General features: G+C 43.0%; 1 protein-coding gene across 5 annotated transcripts in view; it reads right to left on the reverse strand.

Moving 5' to 3' along the window:
* The window catches only part of UBR4 (ubiquitin protein ligase E3 component n-recognin 4), a 134,698-nt gene that overhangs the window by 102,301 nt on the left and 11,839 nt on the right, over positions 1 to 20,558 (reverse strand). For all 5 annotated transcript variants that reach the window (XM_004741340.3, XM_004741338.3, XM_045063850.1 and 2 more), the window contains exons 9-19: positions 18,140 to 18,264; positions 17,493 to 17,552; positions 17,217 to 17,407; positions 13,111 to 13,210; positions 12,840 to 12,977; positions 12,056 to 12,173; positions 11,022 to 11,209; positions 9,715 to 9,874; positions 9,509 to 9,594; positions 1,869 to 2,038; positions 111 to 393 (exon numbers count right to left, since the gene is read on the reverse strand). In XM_004741340.3, coding sequence (XP_004741397.1) covers positions 111 to 393; positions 1,869 to 2,038; positions 9,509 to 9,594; positions 9,715 to 9,874; positions 11,022 to 11,209; positions 12,056 to 12,173; positions 12,840 to 12,977; positions 13,111 to 13,210; positions 17,217 to 17,407; positions 17,493 to 17,552; positions 18,140 to 18,264 — 1,619 coding nt within the window. The remainder of the gene's footprint in view (positions 1 to 110; positions 394 to 1,868; positions 2,039 to 9,508; positions 9,595 to 9,714; positions 9,875 to 11,021; positions 11,210 to 12,055; positions 12,174 to 12,839; positions 12,978 to 13,110; positions 13,211 to 17,216; positions 17,408 to 17,492; positions 17,553 to 18,139; positions 18,265 to 20,558) is intronic.

Below are 20,558 nucleotides of genomic sequence, written 5' to 3' on the forward strand. Positions count from 1 at the left end.
ATCATGAACCTACCACAACAAATGCCTAAAACCTAAAGTCAGCAGGTCATTTTGCTTGGGACCATGGCAACTCAAGAAGAAAAACACAAAAACAATGTGTTTGTCTATACCTGCTCAAACAGATACACAGGGGCTTTGGAGTACTGATGAAGCAGATAATCGAAGATCAGAAGGAGACGAGCCAGGATGAGGGGAACGGAGCGCGCCTGAGCATCCATGTTGGCGCTCAGCTCCTGGATGATCTGCACGAAAAGGGTCAGGATGGCCCGCCGGCCTTTCTCAGTGAAGTTGTGGAAAATGAGGAGCAGCAGCTGCAGGTGCTCTACATTCAAGTCTTCCGTCTCGTTGGGCACCACCCCTTGCAGGGCGTTCTGCTTCATTGTCGACAAAAACCTACCACAGAGAAAAGGAGAACGTGTCTGGTGGAGGAAGTTCAGAACATCCCCCAAGAGTTACAATGTCAAGGGCTGGAAGAGTTACCCCTTTTTAAACCCAGGCACTAATACAACAAATCAAGGAAGACAAAAATCTACATGTAAGAGAAGATTAAAAACTCAATCTTGGCTACAAAAAAGGTAAATTTGTGAACCATGAGAGACTATGGACTCTGAAAAACAATCTGAGGGTTTTGAAGGGGCGGGTGGTGGGAGGTTGGGGGAACCAGGTGGTGGGTATTGGAGAGGGCACGAATTCCATGGAGCACTGGGTCTGGTGCAAAAACAATGAATACTGTTATGCTGAAAATAAATTTTTAAAAAATTTTTTTAATTTAAAAAAAAAAAGGTAAATTCGGCCACAGAATAATTTTCCCTTCTCGACTGTGGCAATAGCATAAAAAACCCCTTCTGCCCCTTATAACCACAAAAAGAACCGTAAGCTCCCCCAAAAGGTGTTTCATTTTTTAATTAATAAACCTGGACAGTTTTATAAACTAGAAACTGTTCAATTAACTTTTCTCTGTAATTTGACTTAACAGCTTAATTCTTAATTTGAGAGTTTACACTACAGGTTAAAATCACTGCATGATAGCACTTAAAAATAACTCAATGTACTAAAAAGCAATAAAAAATAAATTACACTCTTCAGAGAATTTGTCAAAAGCTTTTATGCAAAAAAGGAATGAATATAGCCAACTGTTTCCACTGCCTTTGGCTATTAGGAAAGAGATTTGTGTTTTAATACGGGTTTCCCTCACCCCCCTCTTCCTCTCCCCCTCCCCCACTCCCTGGCCTTTTTGCAAGATTCCATCAAGAAAAATACAGTGGGTCTTTGGCATTCAAGGAGGTTTATGATTTCTCAAATCCAGCATTAGAGCTATTTGATCATAGCATGGGGAAGAGAAAAGCAAAGCCTTTTAGGAAAACAAACTGCTTTGAAGACTCTTAACCATGTAAACAAAAATGGCAAATATAGGTCCATCTAAAGAGGATTTAGATGATTAATGTGAGCTTCCCCCAAGTAAAAAAATTCTTTAAAAGTTGTCCAAAAAAGACAAGTCACTCTGAGTGGTTTTCATGTTGAGAGCAAAATAACCAAAGATAGAATTCGCTTCCCTGTTTCGTCTTTCAAAAAATCAGGACAAAATAAAATTGGTTACATTCAGGATTCAGGTTCTGTCTCATAACTGCATCCATATCCCCCATGTGCTAAGGGATGATTTTGTTTCCAGACCACAGTGTAGGTATTTCTGCTTCTTAAACAGCGTATCTTCCCCCAACACCATCAGAAACATACTCCTCCGCCCTCACTACTGTACCACTATCATCACATACCTGTCTCAGAGCCCCGGGCTAACTACAAAGAAGTCAAACAGATTGTAAAAAAAGCACATAACCACCTCTGCAGGGCTTCTCCTGGAATTCTCTTACCTGTCCCAAACTTTAAGGCATTCAGGGACATCAGGATCACCTTGAGCGCCGGCTTTATGTTGCCAGATGAGCAAAAGGCGTGAAAGCACAGAGAGGCTTTGAGGGTGAATGTACAAGGGCCAAGGGCCCTCAGAGAAAGGAGCTACTCCCAGCTGCTGCAACAGTGTGTTCTGCCAAGGAAGACATATAAGAAACCATTAGGAAAAAGAGAATGAGGCCAAAGGTTACCCATGAGCCCTAAATGTTACTCTTTAATGCTGGAAGAGTATTTTATTTTTTTTTTTTAAGATTTTATTTATTTATTTGACAGAGATCACAAGTAGGCAGAGAGGCAGGCAGAGAGAAGAGGAAACAGGCTCCCCGCTGAGTAGAGAGCCTGATGCAGGGCTCGATCCCAGGGCCCTGCAATCATGACCCGAGCCAAAGGCAGAGGCTTTAACCCACTGAGCCACCCAGGCGCCCCTGGAAGAGTATTTTTTTTTTAAGATTTTATTTATTTATTTGACAGACAGAGATCACAAATAGGCAGAGAGGCAGGCAGAGAAATAGAGGAGGAAACAGGCTCCCCGCTGAGCAGAGAGCCTGACGCAGGGCTCCATCCTAAAACCCTGGGATCATGACCTGAGCCAAAGGCAGAGGCTTTAACCCACTGAGCCACCCAGGCGCCCCCTGGAAGAGTATTTGAAAGAGCATGCAGAAATTCAGATTTAGACCTGGTTTGGAGAAAGGTCATTCACTCAACAAAGAAGAAAACTATAAAGGGAAAATTACTAATCTAACCCCGTTCACAACTATAGTTAGTTCAGACATGGGGTCCTAAAAAGGGGCGATGCACTGAGACAGCAGAATCTGGATGACTATCCAAACGGGCTGACAGTTTTTCTTTCACAACCAGTTATATACAAGTAACACTGGAAGTGAGAAGGTCCTGAAACTCACAGGTCCAGCCGCTTATATTCCACAGCAGTATCAGCAGAGAAAGTCTGCCTCTTAAGATGTCAAGGCACCCCAAATTAGTCAGGGTTGTCTTTGCCTCCAGTTGTACCGTGTCTTTCAAATGAGCTTGACTTGCAGCTCAGTTATCTAAGCTGCAACTTATCTTCTCAAACATACACACAAACTGAGCACGATGCCAATGGAAAACCAAAGGCCCGCTTTCTCACTTGGCTTCAGAAGACACAAATCATAGTTACCTCGGGATACAGGATAAATTTCTAAGTCTGTCAAATTAAATTATATTCTTATAAAACATCCCAGAGGACCCCACTCCTTGGAAATAATTATTCAAAATGTCCCAGATATCAAGAGTTCATGGAGCTCCTGGGTGGCTCAGCTGGTTGAGCATCTGCCTCTGGCTCAGGTCATAATCCCAGAGTCTGAGGATCGAGGCCCACATCAGGCTCTCTGCTCAGTGGGAAGTCTGCTTCTCTTGCCCCCCTTAACCTGGCTCATGCACATTCTCCCTCTCTCTCAAATACATAAAATCTTTAAAAAAAAAAAAAAGTAGTTCAAATGTACTGGGTAGCTATCACAGACTAAGCTCTGCACACACACCGTCCCACGAAATGCTCAGTGTCAGGTGGGTACGTGCTCCATTTTACTGATGGGGGAAATAGAGCTCAGGGTGGTTTAAGAACATGACCTAAAACACATGATTCCCAAGTGTCCAAGCCAGGATAATCTCAAAAATCTGCACTCTTAATCATTATACTCCACACAGCCTTAAAGATTTTCTCAACTCCTAACTCAAGGAAATAATTCAAAAAAATTAACATGCCTGAGCTATATAAGAAATATTACCTGAAACACTCCTGTAATAATAATAAAAAAATTTTTTCAGAAAAAAATCTAAGTATTCAAATCAAGAAAAATGCAGCCATAATAGTGGCAACTATAAAGACCAAGGAAAACAATATTTGAAGCAGTAAAATTTTAAAAAGCGGAAAAAATAGATGTATCGATATTCTGACTTTAACTGCGAAACTGCACCTATACAGATAGGGACTAGAAAGAAAACAGAAAAATGTACATCATGAATTTGGTGGAAGGATATGATGTTATAATGTTGATATATTTTTTAAGAGGATTTTTTGTTTTGTGTCAAGTTGTTTCAGGCCTCAGAGCCCTAAGAAATGAGCAAACAGGGGCACCTGGGTGGCTCAGTGGGTTAATGCCTCTGCCTTCGGCTCAGGTCATGATCTCAGCATCCTGGGATCCAGTCCGGCATCAGGCTCTCTGCTCAGCAAGGAGCCTGCTTCCTCCTCTCTCTCTGCCTGCCTCTCTGCCTACTCGTGATCTCTGTCTGTCAAATAAATAAATAAAATCTTTTTTTTTAAAAAAAAAAAAGAAGAAAAGAAATGATCAACCATTCCTCAGAACCTGGTTTTCCCCATCCACTCCAACTCTCAGTAGCCCTAAGAGGAACTGACTTTCTAAGTAAAACTGAGCCATAGCAAACCCACAAAGGCCTGGCTTAAAGCGCTTCCTCCAGCCCTTTGGGTGCCCTGTCCCCACCCCTGCTTCGTGCTGGCATACCAGGGTTTTCTTCCTCCACCCTCCTCATTCAGGTCCCATCTTCCAACCCTCTAACTGTTCTCATTACTTCAACAACTGCCTCTTAGTGCTTAATTCCCAAAACTCCATTGTCAATGTTAATTTTGGGGGGCATTTTTTAATTTATTTGAAAGAGACAATAAGCATGAGTGGGAGGCAGAGACAGAGGGAGGAGAAGCAGACTCCCCGCTGAGCAGGAAGCCCAATGCAGGGCTCCATCCCAGGACCCCAAGACCATTATCTGAGCCAAAGGCAGACGCTTAACCAAATGAATCACCCAAGAGCCCCTCCATCTTAATTTTTTAAGAACTAAATTTCAGATTCACATTTTCAACTACCTTCTAGATGTCTTCAACCCACTGGCACCTCAAAATGCCATCTTACTTAAAATGATTTTTTTAATAGTAGTAGTCATAACTATTTTAACTAAAAACATTGATAAAATGCACAATTCTTATACAAAACTCATATGTAATTCTCGTATACAAGAACATACAAACTGCTTTTCTCACTGGACTAAAAGGGCTATAAAATTCTCCATTCCAACAGAAAACAAGACAATCCCACGGTAACGCCACAGCTCATTGCCTCTAGCTTACTCCTTCATGAAAAGAAAGTTTTGCACTCAAGCTGTACCACACACTGGCTTCCAGGCTGGCCGAACAAGCTGGATCTCCAACTTGTTTTTCAGAACAAGAAAATGACACAATGCATCTCATGTAGCTCAAGAACCCAGAGGATCATTCTGAGCAAACATGCAGTAAATAAGCTATCCATGAGTGAAAAGAACCCGAGAGCTGACTCAAACCTAGGAGAGTGAGCTCCCTGCGAACTCAATATGGCTCCTTCTACCACCAATCCAATTGTTCTTGCTGACATCCCCTTTCTATGAGACAACAGCACCCTTCTGGTCTCATTTGGGTTGAAAAGGCAGTCAGTATCTCAATACCTTCCTATCCATGTCCTTTACCCCATTCAAATAATCTCTCGAGATCTCTACTGCAGGCCCTTTATCCATACCTTATCACCCCCTTTCCTCATGATCCCAAACTAATCCCAGTCATCTGGATTTCGACAATGCCTACAACACTACCTGGTATACAGTAGGTGCTCAATGAATACTCAGTGAATGGATAAGTGAACATATACCACTATGTAATATTAAATCATTATACTCCTATACTCAATAGTAATAAACATTAAGACATTAAATATGTTAATAAATATAACATGAATAACAGTAATAGTAACAAACTAATAAAGACAGCAGCTAATCTCTAGTAGGCACTAGTACTATGTGCCAGGTATGTTTATTTTACTTATGTCATGATAAAATAAAGTAACAAAATTTACCACTTAAATCATTTTTAACTATACAGTTAAAGTGGCATTAAGTACATATACACTATGCAAACATCACTACCATCCATCTCCAGCACTTTATTTTTCCCAACTGAAACCTATGCCCGTTAAACACTAACTCCCTGTGACACTGTGATACAATATTAATATTGTGATACAAGAAGAAATACATATTTGGTCTTTGTCCCACTCCTGGCACAGAGCTCCTAAAATCTTGTCATTTCCTGACAGGGTAAGAACATGTTTTGCTCTTCGTAATAAGCCCCTTTCAATATTACCTGTGTTTATGATAATGAGGCCCCTAAACAGCTTCAGGATGGGGGCTGGTTGCCAGAGGCACCAACCACATAATTAGAGGGCTGGATCCCCAACCTTTCAATTCTATCTCCAACCAGGGCTAGAGTTTGAGCTAATCACCAATGGCCAATAGAGCAAAATGCCAACGGAAAGCCAGACAAAGCCTGCTTTCTCATTTGGCTTCAGAAGACACAAATCATCTTAGTAGACTGCTCTATTAAACAAATTTGAAAGAAAAGAACAGAGAGACCATGCCAACCAAGCACATGGCCTTTTGGCGGAAGGTCCTCTTTCTGCTACATGTTCATAAATTATCTTCAATAAATAGGGTTCAATTTCTTCTGTAAGGAGAGAAAGCCTAGCAGTCTTACTAGCTCAGACCCAGTTTTTTATCACTCTGATGAAGAAAATTTTTATGATGCAACTTACATTTGTTTTCTTTCAAAGACTGGGTGGGGTTCATTTCATTAACCTCCCTTAAAGGACACTGTGTATGTCTTGCAGCACTAGTTAGACACCTTGGGTACATAACTTTGTATGCGGGGTGCAGTTAAGCAGTTAAGCAGTTAAGCGTCCAACTCTTGGTTTCAACTCAGGTCATGATCTCAGGGCTCTGGGCTGTGCATAAGGCTGGCTTAACATTCTCTTGCTACCCCTCCCTTTGCTGCCTCTGCCCCAGTTCCATACACACATGCTCTCTCTTTCTCTCCAAAAAAAAAAAGAACTTTATACACGATTCCAGAGAAACAATATCAATAGCAGGTAGTTAAATTACATTAACCACCCTTCACTTTCTTCCATGACAGCAATGAAATTTCAGGGAAGAATTTAAAGTCCCATGTTTGGAAATGGAATGAAGACGGAGGTTTGGTAACTTGCTCTCCATAAAGTCAGTGATTATGGGAGGCCAAGCTGCACGTCCACACAAAGTCTGGAATTATTTTTTTAAATGCTAAGAGGGCAACATCATTACAGGAATCTTAAGAACTCCTATTCTCTACGGAAAGTATTTCTTCCCCCATGATTTGGACAAGGTTAGGCAGGAAAGGGCCAAGTCCATGAACTTTGAAACTTCCCTAAATAAATTTAGATCTCAGCAAGGAGCTGCTAACTTTGGCCGGACATCTTGACCGTATATAGTCTGAGAAGGTGCAAGAGGCCACATATTAACTAAAGCATTTTGTTCTCTTCATCTCACATAAACAACTTTACCACTCAAGTCATATTCCCTTTCCTGCCAAAAAATCATTTTTTTAACATTTCCTTATTTGTGAGATAGAGAGTTCTAGAATGCACATACGTGCATGCACAGGGGAGAGGGGTGGAAGAAGAAAGAGAGAGAGACTCTCAAACTGACTGCGCTGAGCATGGATCCTGACGTGGGGTTCAATCTCAGAACCCTGAGATCACAACCTGAACTAAAATCAAGAGTCCACTGACTCGAGTGGAGTGGTACACTCCACTGACTGTACCACCCAGGTGCCCCCAACGCAATGTTTGTATAAATAAGTTTTATAATTTTTTTTTTAAGATTTCATTTGTTATTTGACAGAGAGAGACATAGCAAGAGAGGGAACACAAGCAGGGGGAGTGGGAGAGGGAGAAGCAGGCTTCCTACTGAGCAGGGAGCCCGAGGCCAGACTTGAGCCCAGAACCCCAGGATGATGACCTGAGCTGAAGGCAGATGCTTAATGGCTGAGCCACCCAGATGCCCCCAAAGCAGTTTTTTTTCATAACACTAGGTATGTATAAATAGGTTTTATAATTATCTTTTTAAACAATTAAATAAATTTTTAAGAATTTTTCAAATAACTTGGGATGCTAAGAATCATGTTTAACCTTTTGAAATAGATTCCTAGATTTTGTTCCCTTGGGGGAAGTACATACCCCTGAACTGTGTCCTGATTCTGAGAATCCAACAAAATAATCTTAAGAATAATGAAAATTTTTCACAACAATCTTAGGGCAAACTATTAGAGAGATCTACCAAATTTAATTCTTCCAGGGGAAGTGAAGGGTAGCTGCAACAAAAATCTGCATTTATTAAATAAATTCCCCAGGGATCTTTATGCACACTAAGAGATTGAGAATCACTAACTCTGACCACATTAAAAAATTATTCTTAAAATATGACACTGTGGGGGCTACCTGGGTGGCTCAGTTCAGTGTTGGACTCTTAAACTCCGTTCAGGTCTTGATTTCAGGGTCATGAGTTCAAGCCTCGCATTGGGATTGGAGGAAAAAACACCACATTGTCAAATGGTGGGAGAAAAAGTGAATCTATAAATCTGACACATTGCGGGTAATGGTAAAACTTGGTGCTTTTTTTTTTTTTTTTAAGTAATCTCTATACCCAATGTGGGGCTCAAACTTCCAATGCTAACATCAAGAGTCGCCTGTTCTTCCAGACTGAACCAGCCAGGTGCTGCACTGGTGTGGCCACTTGAGGGAGCAGTCTGGCATTACCTGCATACAGTCACATACTCGGTTTCCTACCAGATCTACTCCCAGTTATCTGCCCATGAGAACCCCCGGTTATCCAGGGGACAAGTACAAGATCACAGCAACACCTGGAGTAGCAACAAACCCTGACACAACCAAAAGGTCCATCAGTGGGAGCAGAGGGGAGATGAATAAATTGGTACAGTCACAAACACAATGGCACAGCATATGGCAAAACAAGAACTATAGAATTAGCAATAGCACAGATGAATCTTGGCAATATAATCTTGGAAAATAATACTAAATGAAAAAAGAAAGCCCAACAAGACTATATATAGAGAGGATGGTATCATTTACTATAAAGCTAAAAGCAATCAAGTAATTTGAAAATTTAAAGAATATAAATGTAAAAATAAGCGTATATATAAAACTAATGAAAGGAGGAATTTGAGATACAGGATTCAAGACATCACTTACTAGTGGGGAAAAAAAAACCTAAGATTTTTTAAGGCCTCAATCAAGCTCCCAGGCTTTATTTTGCTGGTGAGTTTGCAAGTAAGCTTGTATCAGAAAGCATCTACCTCCTGTAATTTCAATGACATTTTTAAAACACATTTCCTACATGGATTCCTTGGATTACTGGTGGAGTTAAGCAATTCCTAGGATTGTTAGCCACTGATATGTCCCTTTTTTATAAACTGCCATCTTATCTATTTTGCCCACCTGTCTACTAGGACACTCATTAGGAGCTGGTTTTGTAGTTTTTCCTTTGCTTTAAGCTTACTGAACGACTTGAGGATAAAGAACACATTTTTTTCTGTCTTGAAATGATCCTGACGGGGCAGAGGGACATATTAGAATAATCTCTCAAACTCTTCCCAGTGAAGGTGTTTCCACAACAAGCCATGTTCCTTTGTAATCAGAACACTACAGCCTACTGGGAGCAGACACACAGCACTTGGCCGAAGGTATCGGTGCAGACAAACCTGCAGAATGGGTGACTGAAGGTCAGAAGTTACCAGAGAGTGGTTGAAGTGATAGAGAGCAGCAGCGAACTCTTCATCTGATGAACCTGGAAAGCAAATAAGGACACTCATTATTCAAGCAGCCCCTTGATGCATCACACCTCCCTGCCAACAGCCAAACGTCACTGGGGGAAAAAATCCACCAAGCCCCTATCCTGCCTACTGACCCTTGAGTCCATCTTTGTCCACCTCTTTAATGATGCTGGCCAGGGTAGCCATGTGGTGTTCTGAAAGAGACACGCTCAGGTAGTTTCGGATAAAATTGTTCCGCGAGTTCAGCATGGAAGAAGTGATGAAGTTCAAAATGTTGGAAGCCAGGCCTAAGAACTGAAAAAAAACCATAAAGAACCTTATATCAGGTCCATAGGCCCAGACTGCCTCCAAATCCTGAATATAAAGAGAACTAAACCACGCCCACAGATATGATGCAACAAAAGCCATGAATTAAAGGGTCAGATTTTAAATCCCCTACAGTGGGATAAAATTTATTATAACAATCTTTCTCACATAATTCTACCAGTTACACAAAATGGCACCAATTGAACACAACAGACTTCAGAAAACACTGTGGGAAGACAGAGGTTTCTAGATAGACTTGCTTCTGTCATTCCTCTAAGGCCCTGAATTTCTTCAGCTCAAGGACATTACTGAAATAAGGAATTCTGGGACTCCTGGGTGGCTCAGTCGGTTAAGCAGCTCCCTTCAGTTCAGATCACGATCCCAGAGTCCTGGGATCGAGTCCCGCCTCTGGCTCCCTGCTCAGCGGGGAGCCTTGCTTCTCCCTCTTCCTCTGCCTCCTACACTGCCTGCTTGTGCTCTCTTTCTCTGACAAATAAATAAATAAAACCTTTTAGGAAAAAAAAAAAAGAAGGAATTCTGAGGCCTGTATGATCATTATACACACACAAAATTCTCAGCTCTTTGTTTCTCAAAATGAACTGAATTATTGTGTAAATGTTTTATGTCCACAACCTTGATGAGCTGAAGCTGTATGAAAGTGTGCTCCGTATCTGCCTTATCAATCTAGCTTTAGAACAGCGCTGACACATAGTACATCATCTAGAAACGCTGCCTGAACAAATAATTTAGCAAGCACTTAGGATGGACCACACCTACGCTAAGGGCTCTTTCATTCTTCACAACACCCCTAAAGGCAGATACAATCACTCCCATATGACAGAAGATAAAACTCAGGCTTGGAGAAGTTTTAGACTCTTGCCCAAAGTCTCAGAGCCAGGAGTGGCAGAAGCAGGATTCAAACCCACTTCTAACTCCAAAGGTCATGTTACTAACTCTCAAAGAAACAATACCAAGAATACAACTCAAACACCAGGGGTATACATAAGTCTTAAGAAAAAAATATCTAAATATTACAGTTAATCCAATCTACAAAATGTTTTAGTTCAAACAATCTACTTCTCACACACCTTCTCCCCATCTCTCCCTCCCCTAAACCTCAGAAATTCACTCTTACCAACTCAGGATCTTTGCGACTAGCCAAAATGTTGCCCTTCTCACCAGGGGCCTGTTTACTGGGGCTTTTAACTCGAGGAGAGCTCTCCAGCGGAGGAGGCGGGGGAGGGGGCGGAGGTGCCACTTTCTCTTTACTGGGGGAGATGGTCTCCTCAAACCATTGCCCCAAAATAGGCTCACTGTCATCATCTAAACAGAGAAAGAAATAAGTAATAAAAATCACACATTTTTACAAAGTTTTCAGTACATCTGCTTTGTGAAAGTGTCTACATCAAAAGGAACACAAGGATATCTTGATTTCAGGTGGTAGTTACGTGGCTGCATAAATTTGCCAGTACTCATCCAAATGTACCCATAAAACAGGAGCATTTTACGGATGTATACTGTACTTCAATAAAACTGGTATTTCTTAAAGGAACCCAATGATGTCACTTTACTGGCAACAAGTCAAACATTTTGAAAAACAAATTTTTACTTGTCTATCAGTTGTAATGCCCAAAGTAAGAGCTGTACCTTTCACAATACTATACATTACTCCCACAAACCTGATTATAAAGAACCTGAGACATTTTTCTTATTCAATCTCCAAACTAAGACAAGAGGGAGTGCTCGTTTTGCCCTGTTGCTCACTGCAACAGAGTCTGGAGTTCCTCTCCCTACTCCTCCCCAAGCCACACATCGATGACAACAGCCAAACCAAATCCCTCATACACAACCTCTGGAGATTCACTGGGAAAGCTCAGAACAGAGTTCCCGAAATGCGTCCACACAAAAAGAAAGAGGAATGGAGATGTATTCTGATCTTGGAGGGGAAGGGCTAAAAAGCAATCCGGGCTTCACTGAGAGTAGTTTCTGTCCTTCAGTCTCCACAGTTCAAGTTACTCCTAAATAAGATGTCACCTTTGAGGGCACAGAAAATCAAGACCCACACTAGGCAGGTGAAGACGGCAAACAGAACACTAAAGGAAGCCATGGGGGAACTTCCCGTTGCACTCTGCTGCCTGTCTCCTGAAGACCAAAAAGAGCCCTCTCTACCTTGGCTGCTGTCTTCCTCCGTGCTGCTGAAATCATCCTCATAGTAGGTGTTTGAGTCGGTCGAGGCACTGGCGTCACTACTCATGGAGCCCTTCCTCTGACGCTGCAGGACGCAGGCCTAGGAAAGCAGGAGGCTTTGTAACTGCTGGTCACAAAAATGGAGCCGCCCTAATTCACCTCGTTCACCACATGAGACACTTTCTCTGTGTCTTTTCCTTTCCTCTAAATCTAGGAAGTCCTTCTAATCGCACCTTTCCTTCGAGGCACTTTATCCCACCAAGGCACTCCAAAGCCAAAACTATGGACAAGAATCAGGGGGCGCCTGGGTGGCTCAGTGGGTTAAGCTGCTGCCTTCGGCTCAGGTCATGATCTCAGGGTCCTGGGATCGAGTCCCGCATCGGGCTCTCTGCTCAGCAGGGAGCCTGCTTCCCTCTCTCTCTCTGCCTGCCTCTCCATCTACTTGTGATTTCTCTCTGTCAAATAAATACATAAAATCTTTAAAACAAAAAAACAAAAAAAAGAATTGAATCAGGAGTGCTTCCAGAGTGCCCTCTAAGCTACTGCATCAGCATGACAACCGTCTCAAAGCACCAAGCAATCATATGTATCACAACACTGCAATCAACAACAGATTCAAATGTGCAATCATTTAAGAATTTTGCTCATCTTCAAAACCATAACCACAACTCTTGAGATTATGAAGGTCATGGTATACAATCTTCTCCATCATTTTGAAAGGGTTATGTAAGAGCTTCCAATTCTCAGAAGCACTGACAACACCCACCTTTCTGTAGGAGGTTGAGAGCAATGTCAACAGCAGGTTTGTCAGTGGAACAGAGTCAATTAGCCGCTGGATCCTCTGGATGGAGGTGCTCTGGGCCATAACACTCAGGACCGCAGGAGGACCATCTGTCTCCCAGCCCTTAAGAGAACCGTAGCAAAAGAGAATTCATGTCCTCCAACTGAGCAGGAAGTAACAGGATCGGCCGGCTCATGGGAGCTCCCCAGAAATGAAGCCAGCAATGGAGATGCTGACCCCAAGCACGAGCCCTCACCTTGTGCAGAGCTTCCACTTGTAGGTCTTGAAAGAGAGAGGTTAACAGCTTGACAGCATGGTTTGCCAGTATTACGGAGAGCACCCCAAATCCCTGGTGCCTACACACACACAAAAAAACAAAACAGCAAACAAACAAATTACAACCTCAAAAACAGGCATCTTGCCATTTGGGGCCTTGACCCCTTTCAGAAACTATGGACCTGTCCCCAGAAGAAAAAAAAAATACACACATAATATCTACATGTAATTTCAAAAACTTCATCTCCCTGAAGCCCACTCATAGCCTGCCTCAGGACCCATAGGCTTCAGGTTAAGAACTCCAGGACTACAGAAAGGCTTCCAAACACCAGCATTTTAGAATTCAAACTATCGGTTCAAATTTACAGGGTGATGTGAAAGATGATGACATTCAAAGGTTGATCGAACTTTTTAAAAAGTCATTCTTTTGGGTGCCTGGTGGCTCACTGGGTTAAGCATCTGCCTTCAGCTGAGGTCATGATCTCAGGGTCCCTGCATCAGGCTCTCTGCTCAGTGGACAGCTTGCTTCTCCCTGTCCCTCTGCCTCTGCCTGCAACACCTCCTGCTTGTACTCTCTCTAATAAGTAAAATCTCTAAAAAAAAAACCATAAAATTTAAAAAATAATAATAAAAGTCATTCTTTTCAGGAGCTTCTGGGCTGATAAACAGAGGGAAATAAAAGAGTGGTATGTGTTGGAGGGCAGGGATGCTCTATGCTGTTTCTCCACACCCTGCCCTAGGTATCTCTTCAATCTGTTCCAGGTTGACAGCCTCTTATAAGAAACTGCTCATCAATTAAGAAAAAAAGTCATTCTTCTAAGAAAAAGGGTAAAAATCACCAACTTCTATAAAGTATCTAGTCATAAACTAAAGAGAATAAAAACAAAGTTTTAAACTTTAAATGTGAGTAAAACTTTTTCTTTCTGTTCAAATGACCACAGGACAAAAATTAGTAGACCCAATACACAAAGAGCTCGTGTCCATCAGTAAGAAAAAAGGAGAAATATGAAGAGAAAACGGGGGTAAAAAACACAGTTATGGGGCACCTGGGTGGCTCAGTGGGTTAAGCCTCTGCCTTCGGCTCAGGTCATGATCCCAGAGTCCTGGGATCAAGCCCTGCCTCTGGCTCTCTGCTCAGCAGGGAGCCTGCTTCCCCCCTCTCTCTGCCTGCCTCTCTGCCTACTTGTGATTACTGTCAAATAAATAAAGTCTTAAAAAAAATAAATAAATAAGATTATACAAACATGAAGATTAATGACAGCCACTTTCAAAGATGACCGGGAGAAATGGGCACATGGGCACATACCGATAGTGAGAGTGCCATCAGAACAGTCTAGCAAAACCCTGCAAATTTTTACAGAAGCATGCCATTTTGTTCCAACAATCATACTTCTGGGAATTTACCCCAGGGGGATAATTAAACAAGTTCACAAAGATTTACATTCAGAAAACTTATCAAAGCATAGTTTATCAACACAAGAAATTTAATATAGCCTAAATAAGTGCTTCAATAGGGTAATCAGTTAACAACAGCATGTTTATAGGGTGGAAAACCACCAGCCATTAAACACTCATAGTGAGTCCGAAACAGCACCACTGAAAAGTTATTTACAATTTTTTTTCTTTTTTGAAGATTTTATTTATTTGACAGAAAGAGATCACAAGTAGGCAGAGAGACAGACAGAGATAGAGAGGGGAGGAAGCAGGCTCCCTGCTGAGCAGAGGGCCGGAAGAGGGGCTCGATCCCAGGACCCTGGGATCATGACCTGAGCCGAAGGCAGAGGCTTTAACCCACTGAGCCACCCAGGTGCCCCATCTACGGTATTTCCTAGAGGCAATCCTGTTCTGTAAACATACACATCTTGTGCACATCAGTGCACATCATGTGCAATGAAAAATGTCTGGAGGAGTGTTTAACCAGTTTGGGAGGTAGAATTTAGGATGACTTATTTTCCCCTTTCTTAAGGTTTGTAACTTACATAAGGTATAGATTTTCTTTCTAAATGTCAAGAAACAAGAGCTGTTTTTTAAACATTACTATTACTTTGAAGGATAGACCTTTTGGCGCCCTCCCATTTTCTGCTACAGTGCCAAGTGTAAAGACAAAAATTCAAAAAATCACAAACTACTGTTCTCTCTGGAACATGCTCATCTCCCTTCTTTGCCTGGTATCTAATATTTTTACCATCCCAACGTCTATTTCAAATTTCAGTTCACTTAACACTTCCTCAAGAAAACCTGCCTTGATTTCTCTGCCCAGGCAAAATACCCTGATTAGAATACTCTCCAAATACAATCTGACATGACCTTTTCACGTCTCTTAGAAATGTGTTTTTCTGTTGGGTTTTTTTTTTTTAAATATACATCACAGCATTCCAGAACTGACACAGAGCTCAGGACAGAGAAGATACTCAGTGAATAATCTGTTAAATGAGGTCCAGAATTGGACTTCCTCCTTGAACTCTAGATATCCATACCAATAGCCCATTCACCATCTCACAAAGAGAGGTCTCAAAGTCATCTCAAACTCAGCATGGCAATAACGAAATTCTATACTTCTTCCCCTTCCTGCCACCCAAGCCCTAAGCCAGTGTTCCCTGTCTCCATAAATTATACAACCCAATTGCTTATGTGAAAAAATTCTGATATCCTATCTTTCACACTCACCATCCAAGCCATCACCAAATCCTATCAGCTGTACCTTCCAAACACATGCTGCTTTGACCTCTTCTCTCTACCTTTCCCACAAGCACCCTATTCCAATTCCCGTCCTCTCTCATTTGGAACAACGCATGAGCCTCCCAACTTCTCTCCCTCCTTTCTGCCTTAGTCCCTGCAGTCTTACTCCCACACCAGCTGGGTTCTTGGGTCACTAAGAATTAATAGATCAGATCACTCCCCTAGGGAAAACCCTCTACCACTTACAGATTACACTTGGCCCAGGCAGATCTGGCCCCTGGCTAGATGTCAATCATGGGGTGCCTGGGTGGCTCAGTAGGTTAAAGCCTCTGCCTTTGCCTCGGGTCACAGTCTCAGGGTCCTGGGATTAGGCCCGCTCGATCCCAGGCAGATTAAGCCTCTGCCTTTAGCTCAAGTCATGATCCCGGGGTCCTGGGGTCGAGCCCTGCATCAGGCTCTCTGCTCAGCGGGGAGCCTGCTTCCCCCTCTCTCTCTGCCTGCCTTTCTGCCTACTTGTGATCTGTCAAATAAATATATAAAATCTTTAAAGAAAAACATGTTAATCATACTCCACCTCCAAATCTGAACTATACCCCCAAAATTTGCATGGCTCACTCTGTCACCTCACATATGTTCTCTCCACCTTGTCCTTAGAGCCCATTTCTTATCATCTTAACTTAAATAACACCCCCGTCACTCTCCAGCCCCTCGCTGAGGCCTATTTTTCTTCAAAACACTCCTATAAGAATCAATCATGAACTTACTAGTGTACTTGCGTTCACTGTTGCTCCAATTAGAAAATAAGCTCCATGAAAGCAGACATTTGCTTTGAACAGCACTACATCCTCCATGCCTGGAAGAGCCCAGCACGTGGCAGGGACTCAAAAAATAAATAAAATCCAGAAATGCCTGGGCTTAGAAAATAAAACCTTGAACCACATGGAAGTCCTATCTCTAACTCCTCTCTGAGCAAGCAGGGCTTACTGTCCAGACTGCATAAGGACGGCAGCAAATGTTCTAGGAAGCAAGCCAAGAGGATCTGACAATCCTCCCCTCAAGTCAAACACACAGGTGAGTAATTAACTGCAAGTCACACCAGCCCGTTTTACAAAACAGAGGCATTTTTTTCTGATTTGAACCTCATAAAAACTCTGAAAGTTAAATTACACAGACATTTCCCCCTCTTAGAGATAAACAGACTCAGAAAAAAATGAGCAATTTGTCCAAATTCACACAGCTATGATGTAGAGAGGAGACAATGATCACTACCTTAGTTGTTAAATTTAACCAGGTACAGTGGCAAACAGTTCCACTGATGTGAAGATTAGAGGCTGACCCTAGCTCCCCATCAATACAAAACGGCAGTGACACAAAACACACATGAACAGCCATCGAGTAGACACGTACCCTTTCCCAGGTCCCAGTTTGGGAGAGCCCACTCCCTCTTTTGTTCGAGAAAGGATGTCTCTGACTCGGAGTGCAGCCAGTGGGTCTTTCTCTTTCCCCTTATCGGCCAAGGCAGTGGGACTGAGGTTCAGTATGAGGAAAAGGCTGTTTAACAAGCACCAGGCACCCAGCAGCTGGAAGTTCTGATAGTGCTGTTGAAAAAGTACAAAAGAAAAGGATGACCGCGGAGATCTTACGAGCTATGAGACAGGAATGCAGCAGAGACATACTTCTTACCTCTCCACCAGCCCGCCGGGAGTTGCTGATCGCTTGTCCAATCATGTCATAGATTTCGAGCTGTCCAACATCAAACATACACAGAAAGAAATCTGAGCGAGCTGACTTACTTCATTACAAATTTTAATCCCACCCGAATTAATTTCACTTGGAGAATTTAATATCCTCCAGTCACTTTCTAATGACAGGACTCCATCACACTTTCCTGGACTTTCACATGGTGGTGACTCCTTGTTACACTCAGCTCACGGCTCACCTTCTCAGAGATGTCTCTCCCACACAACCTAAAGCAACACAGCCAGGCCCCCATCAGATCACAGCACCTCACAGGGACGCATCCTACACACCCACCATTCTGGGAGACTATCTCATGTACTGTAGGCCTCCGCTCAAAGTGCAGTGATGCACAGCAAGCCCTCAGCACACGTGCAGACTGAGTGACTCATCTTTCACAAGGTCCACTGCCACCACGATGACGCGGTACCTTCCGCAGAGCCAACCACGTGAATGCCCACCTCTCAGACCTGCTACCGAGGGGAAGGCCATGGAGAGGACTCCACATCCTTTCCTCTCCCCGGAAAGAGGGTAGACCTGGCACTACCTCCTCACTGAACGACGGGGGTCCCCGGTGCGGGGACCCAGCTTACACATTTCTGGACAATGGTAGCCGCATCGCTCTCATAGTCCTCTTCTTTGGAGCTCGTGGACCCCGTCCGCACCTGCTGGGCACTACCCACATGCAGGATGGCCATGCAAGTTGCCACACTCACACCTGGAGGAGGAGGGAAAGATGCACAGATTCCAATCATGGCACAGTCCCAGAAGTCCACCAAAACAGGAACAGAAAATACAACCTACCCCCCAAGCCATTCCATGATCTGACGACTGAGAGTAATGTCCACAAGAGCAAGACTAGACAGCATTACCATCCGGTCCAGCAATCACACTCCAGAGTATTTACCTGAACGAGCTGAACCCTTGCATCCACATCAAAACCTGCACATGAGCACTTCTTAGAGCTTTGACTGTAACTGCCAACAATGAGAAGCAACTGAGATGCTCTACCACGAACTATGGCACACCCACACAGAGAATATTATTCAGCAATAAAAAAGGGTGAGCGATCAAGTCATAAAAAAATCAGGGAGGAAACTTAAATGCGCACTCCAAGCAGAAGAAGCCAGCCTGTAAAGGCAACATAATGTATAACTGATTCCAATTTTAGGGCACTCTGGCAAAGTTAAAACCATGGAGACAGTAAAAAGCTCAGTGGTTTCTGGCAGCGCAGGCAGGAGAGCAGGAGTACTAGGCGGAGCCCGGGGGGACTGCAGAGCAGCGAAACTACACTGTGTCACAGTGATGGTAAGTACAGGACATTACACATTTGTCAAAACCCACAGAACCGCCTAACAAAAGGAAACCCTGACTTAAACAATGGACTTCAGATAATAGTATATCAAATACTGGGTTCATCATTATAACAGTTCATTACCTTAGTAATGCAATGCGTGAATAATTAAGGAAACAGTACTGGGAGAGAGGGTAGATAGGAACTCTGTATAACCTGCTCAACTTCTCTATAAACCTAAAACTGCTTTAAAAATAAAATCTAGGGCGCCCGGGTGGCTCAGTGGGTTAAGCCGCTGCCTTCGGCTCAGGTCATGATCTCAGGGTCCTGGGATCGAGTCCCCCATCGGGCTCTCTGCTCGGCGGGGAGCCTGCTTCTCTCTCTCTCTCTCTCTCTCTCTCTGCCAGCCTCTCTACCTACCTGTGATCTCTCTCTGTCAAATAAATAAATAAAATCTTAAAAAAAAATAAAAATAAAATCTATTGGGGGCGCCTGGGGGCTTAGTGGGTTAAAGCTTCTGCCTTCGGCACAGGTCATGATCTCAGGGTCCTGGGATTGAGCCCCAAGTCAGGCTCTCTGCTCAGCGGGGAGCCTGCCTCCCTTCCTCTCTCTCTGCTTGCCGCTCTGCCTACTTGTGATCTCTGTCAAATAAATAAATAAAATCTTAAAAATAAAATAAAATAAAACCTATTAACTTTAAAACATCACAAAATGAGGGACGCCTGGGTGGCTCAGTTAGTTAAGCAGCTGCCTTCAGCTCAGGTCATGATCCCAGCGTCCTGGGATTGAGTCCCACATCGGGCTCCTTGCTCGGCAGGGAGCCTGCTTCTCCCTCTGCCTCTGCCTGCCATTCTGTCTGCCTGTGCTCGCTCTCCCCCCCCCCTCTGATCAATAAATAAAATCTTTAAAAAAAAAATAAATAAAATATCACAAAATGATTTCCCATTTATCCAAGACTATGTGGAAAAACATTCCATGTCTGGTGTTCCTCAAAGACACAAAGGCCAAATCCTTGTCTTTATGTCAAATCCCAGGCCATCAAATTTCAACAACCCACACCTGGGATCTTTAATCCAACTAAAAAATTTTAAGGACTCTTTAACCAATATTAACTAAGTATACAGATAGCCGTGTGATACTCAAGAAATTTCCTAAAAATTAAATAATCCCAACTTAAAATCTGCAAAAAATCAAGGACAGAGGATGAGGAAACGAGCACTGGAGACGAGCTAGGGGAGAACACATTTCCCATGTACCTTTAGCTTTCCTGTTCCCCTGCTGCTGCCCGAGCTCAGGCTCTTATTGTGTCTTGCCTGAATGACTACAAAAATTCCTCCTAACAAAGCTTCCTGCCTCCAAATTTCCCCACACCAAAATATCCTGCACACTGCTGCTTGAATATAGCTCGCAATTTTCAGTGGTTTCTACTGTTTATAGGACTTGGTCCAAATGACTTAGACTGTGTTTCTAAGACCTCTGTGATTGTGTCCTCCTTCCTCTCTGGCTATACAATAACCACTAATCACATATTCTCTCCCTTCATCCCTTCCCTCCACACACTTATACAATATGTTCCCCCAAACTCTAGGATATTTTGAGTCCTGCTTCGGCCTCTACCTCCGGATAGCCAAGTTGCAATCCCACCTGCCCTACAGAACTCCTTCATTACTACTGCTTTACCCAATTTAAAGTGCCTTTCTCTTTATATCCCTTTTGCA

Source organism: Mustela putorius, unplaced genomic scaffold (genome assembly GCF_011764305.1).
Source record: "Mustela putorius furo isolate JIRA1106 unplaced genomic scaffold, ASM1176430v1.1 tig00003853_pilon_pilon_pilon, whole genome shotgun sequence".
In the NCBI taxonomy this organism is placed as follows: Eukaryota; Metazoa; Chordata; class Mammalia; order Carnivora; family Mustelidae; genus Mustela; species Mustela putorius.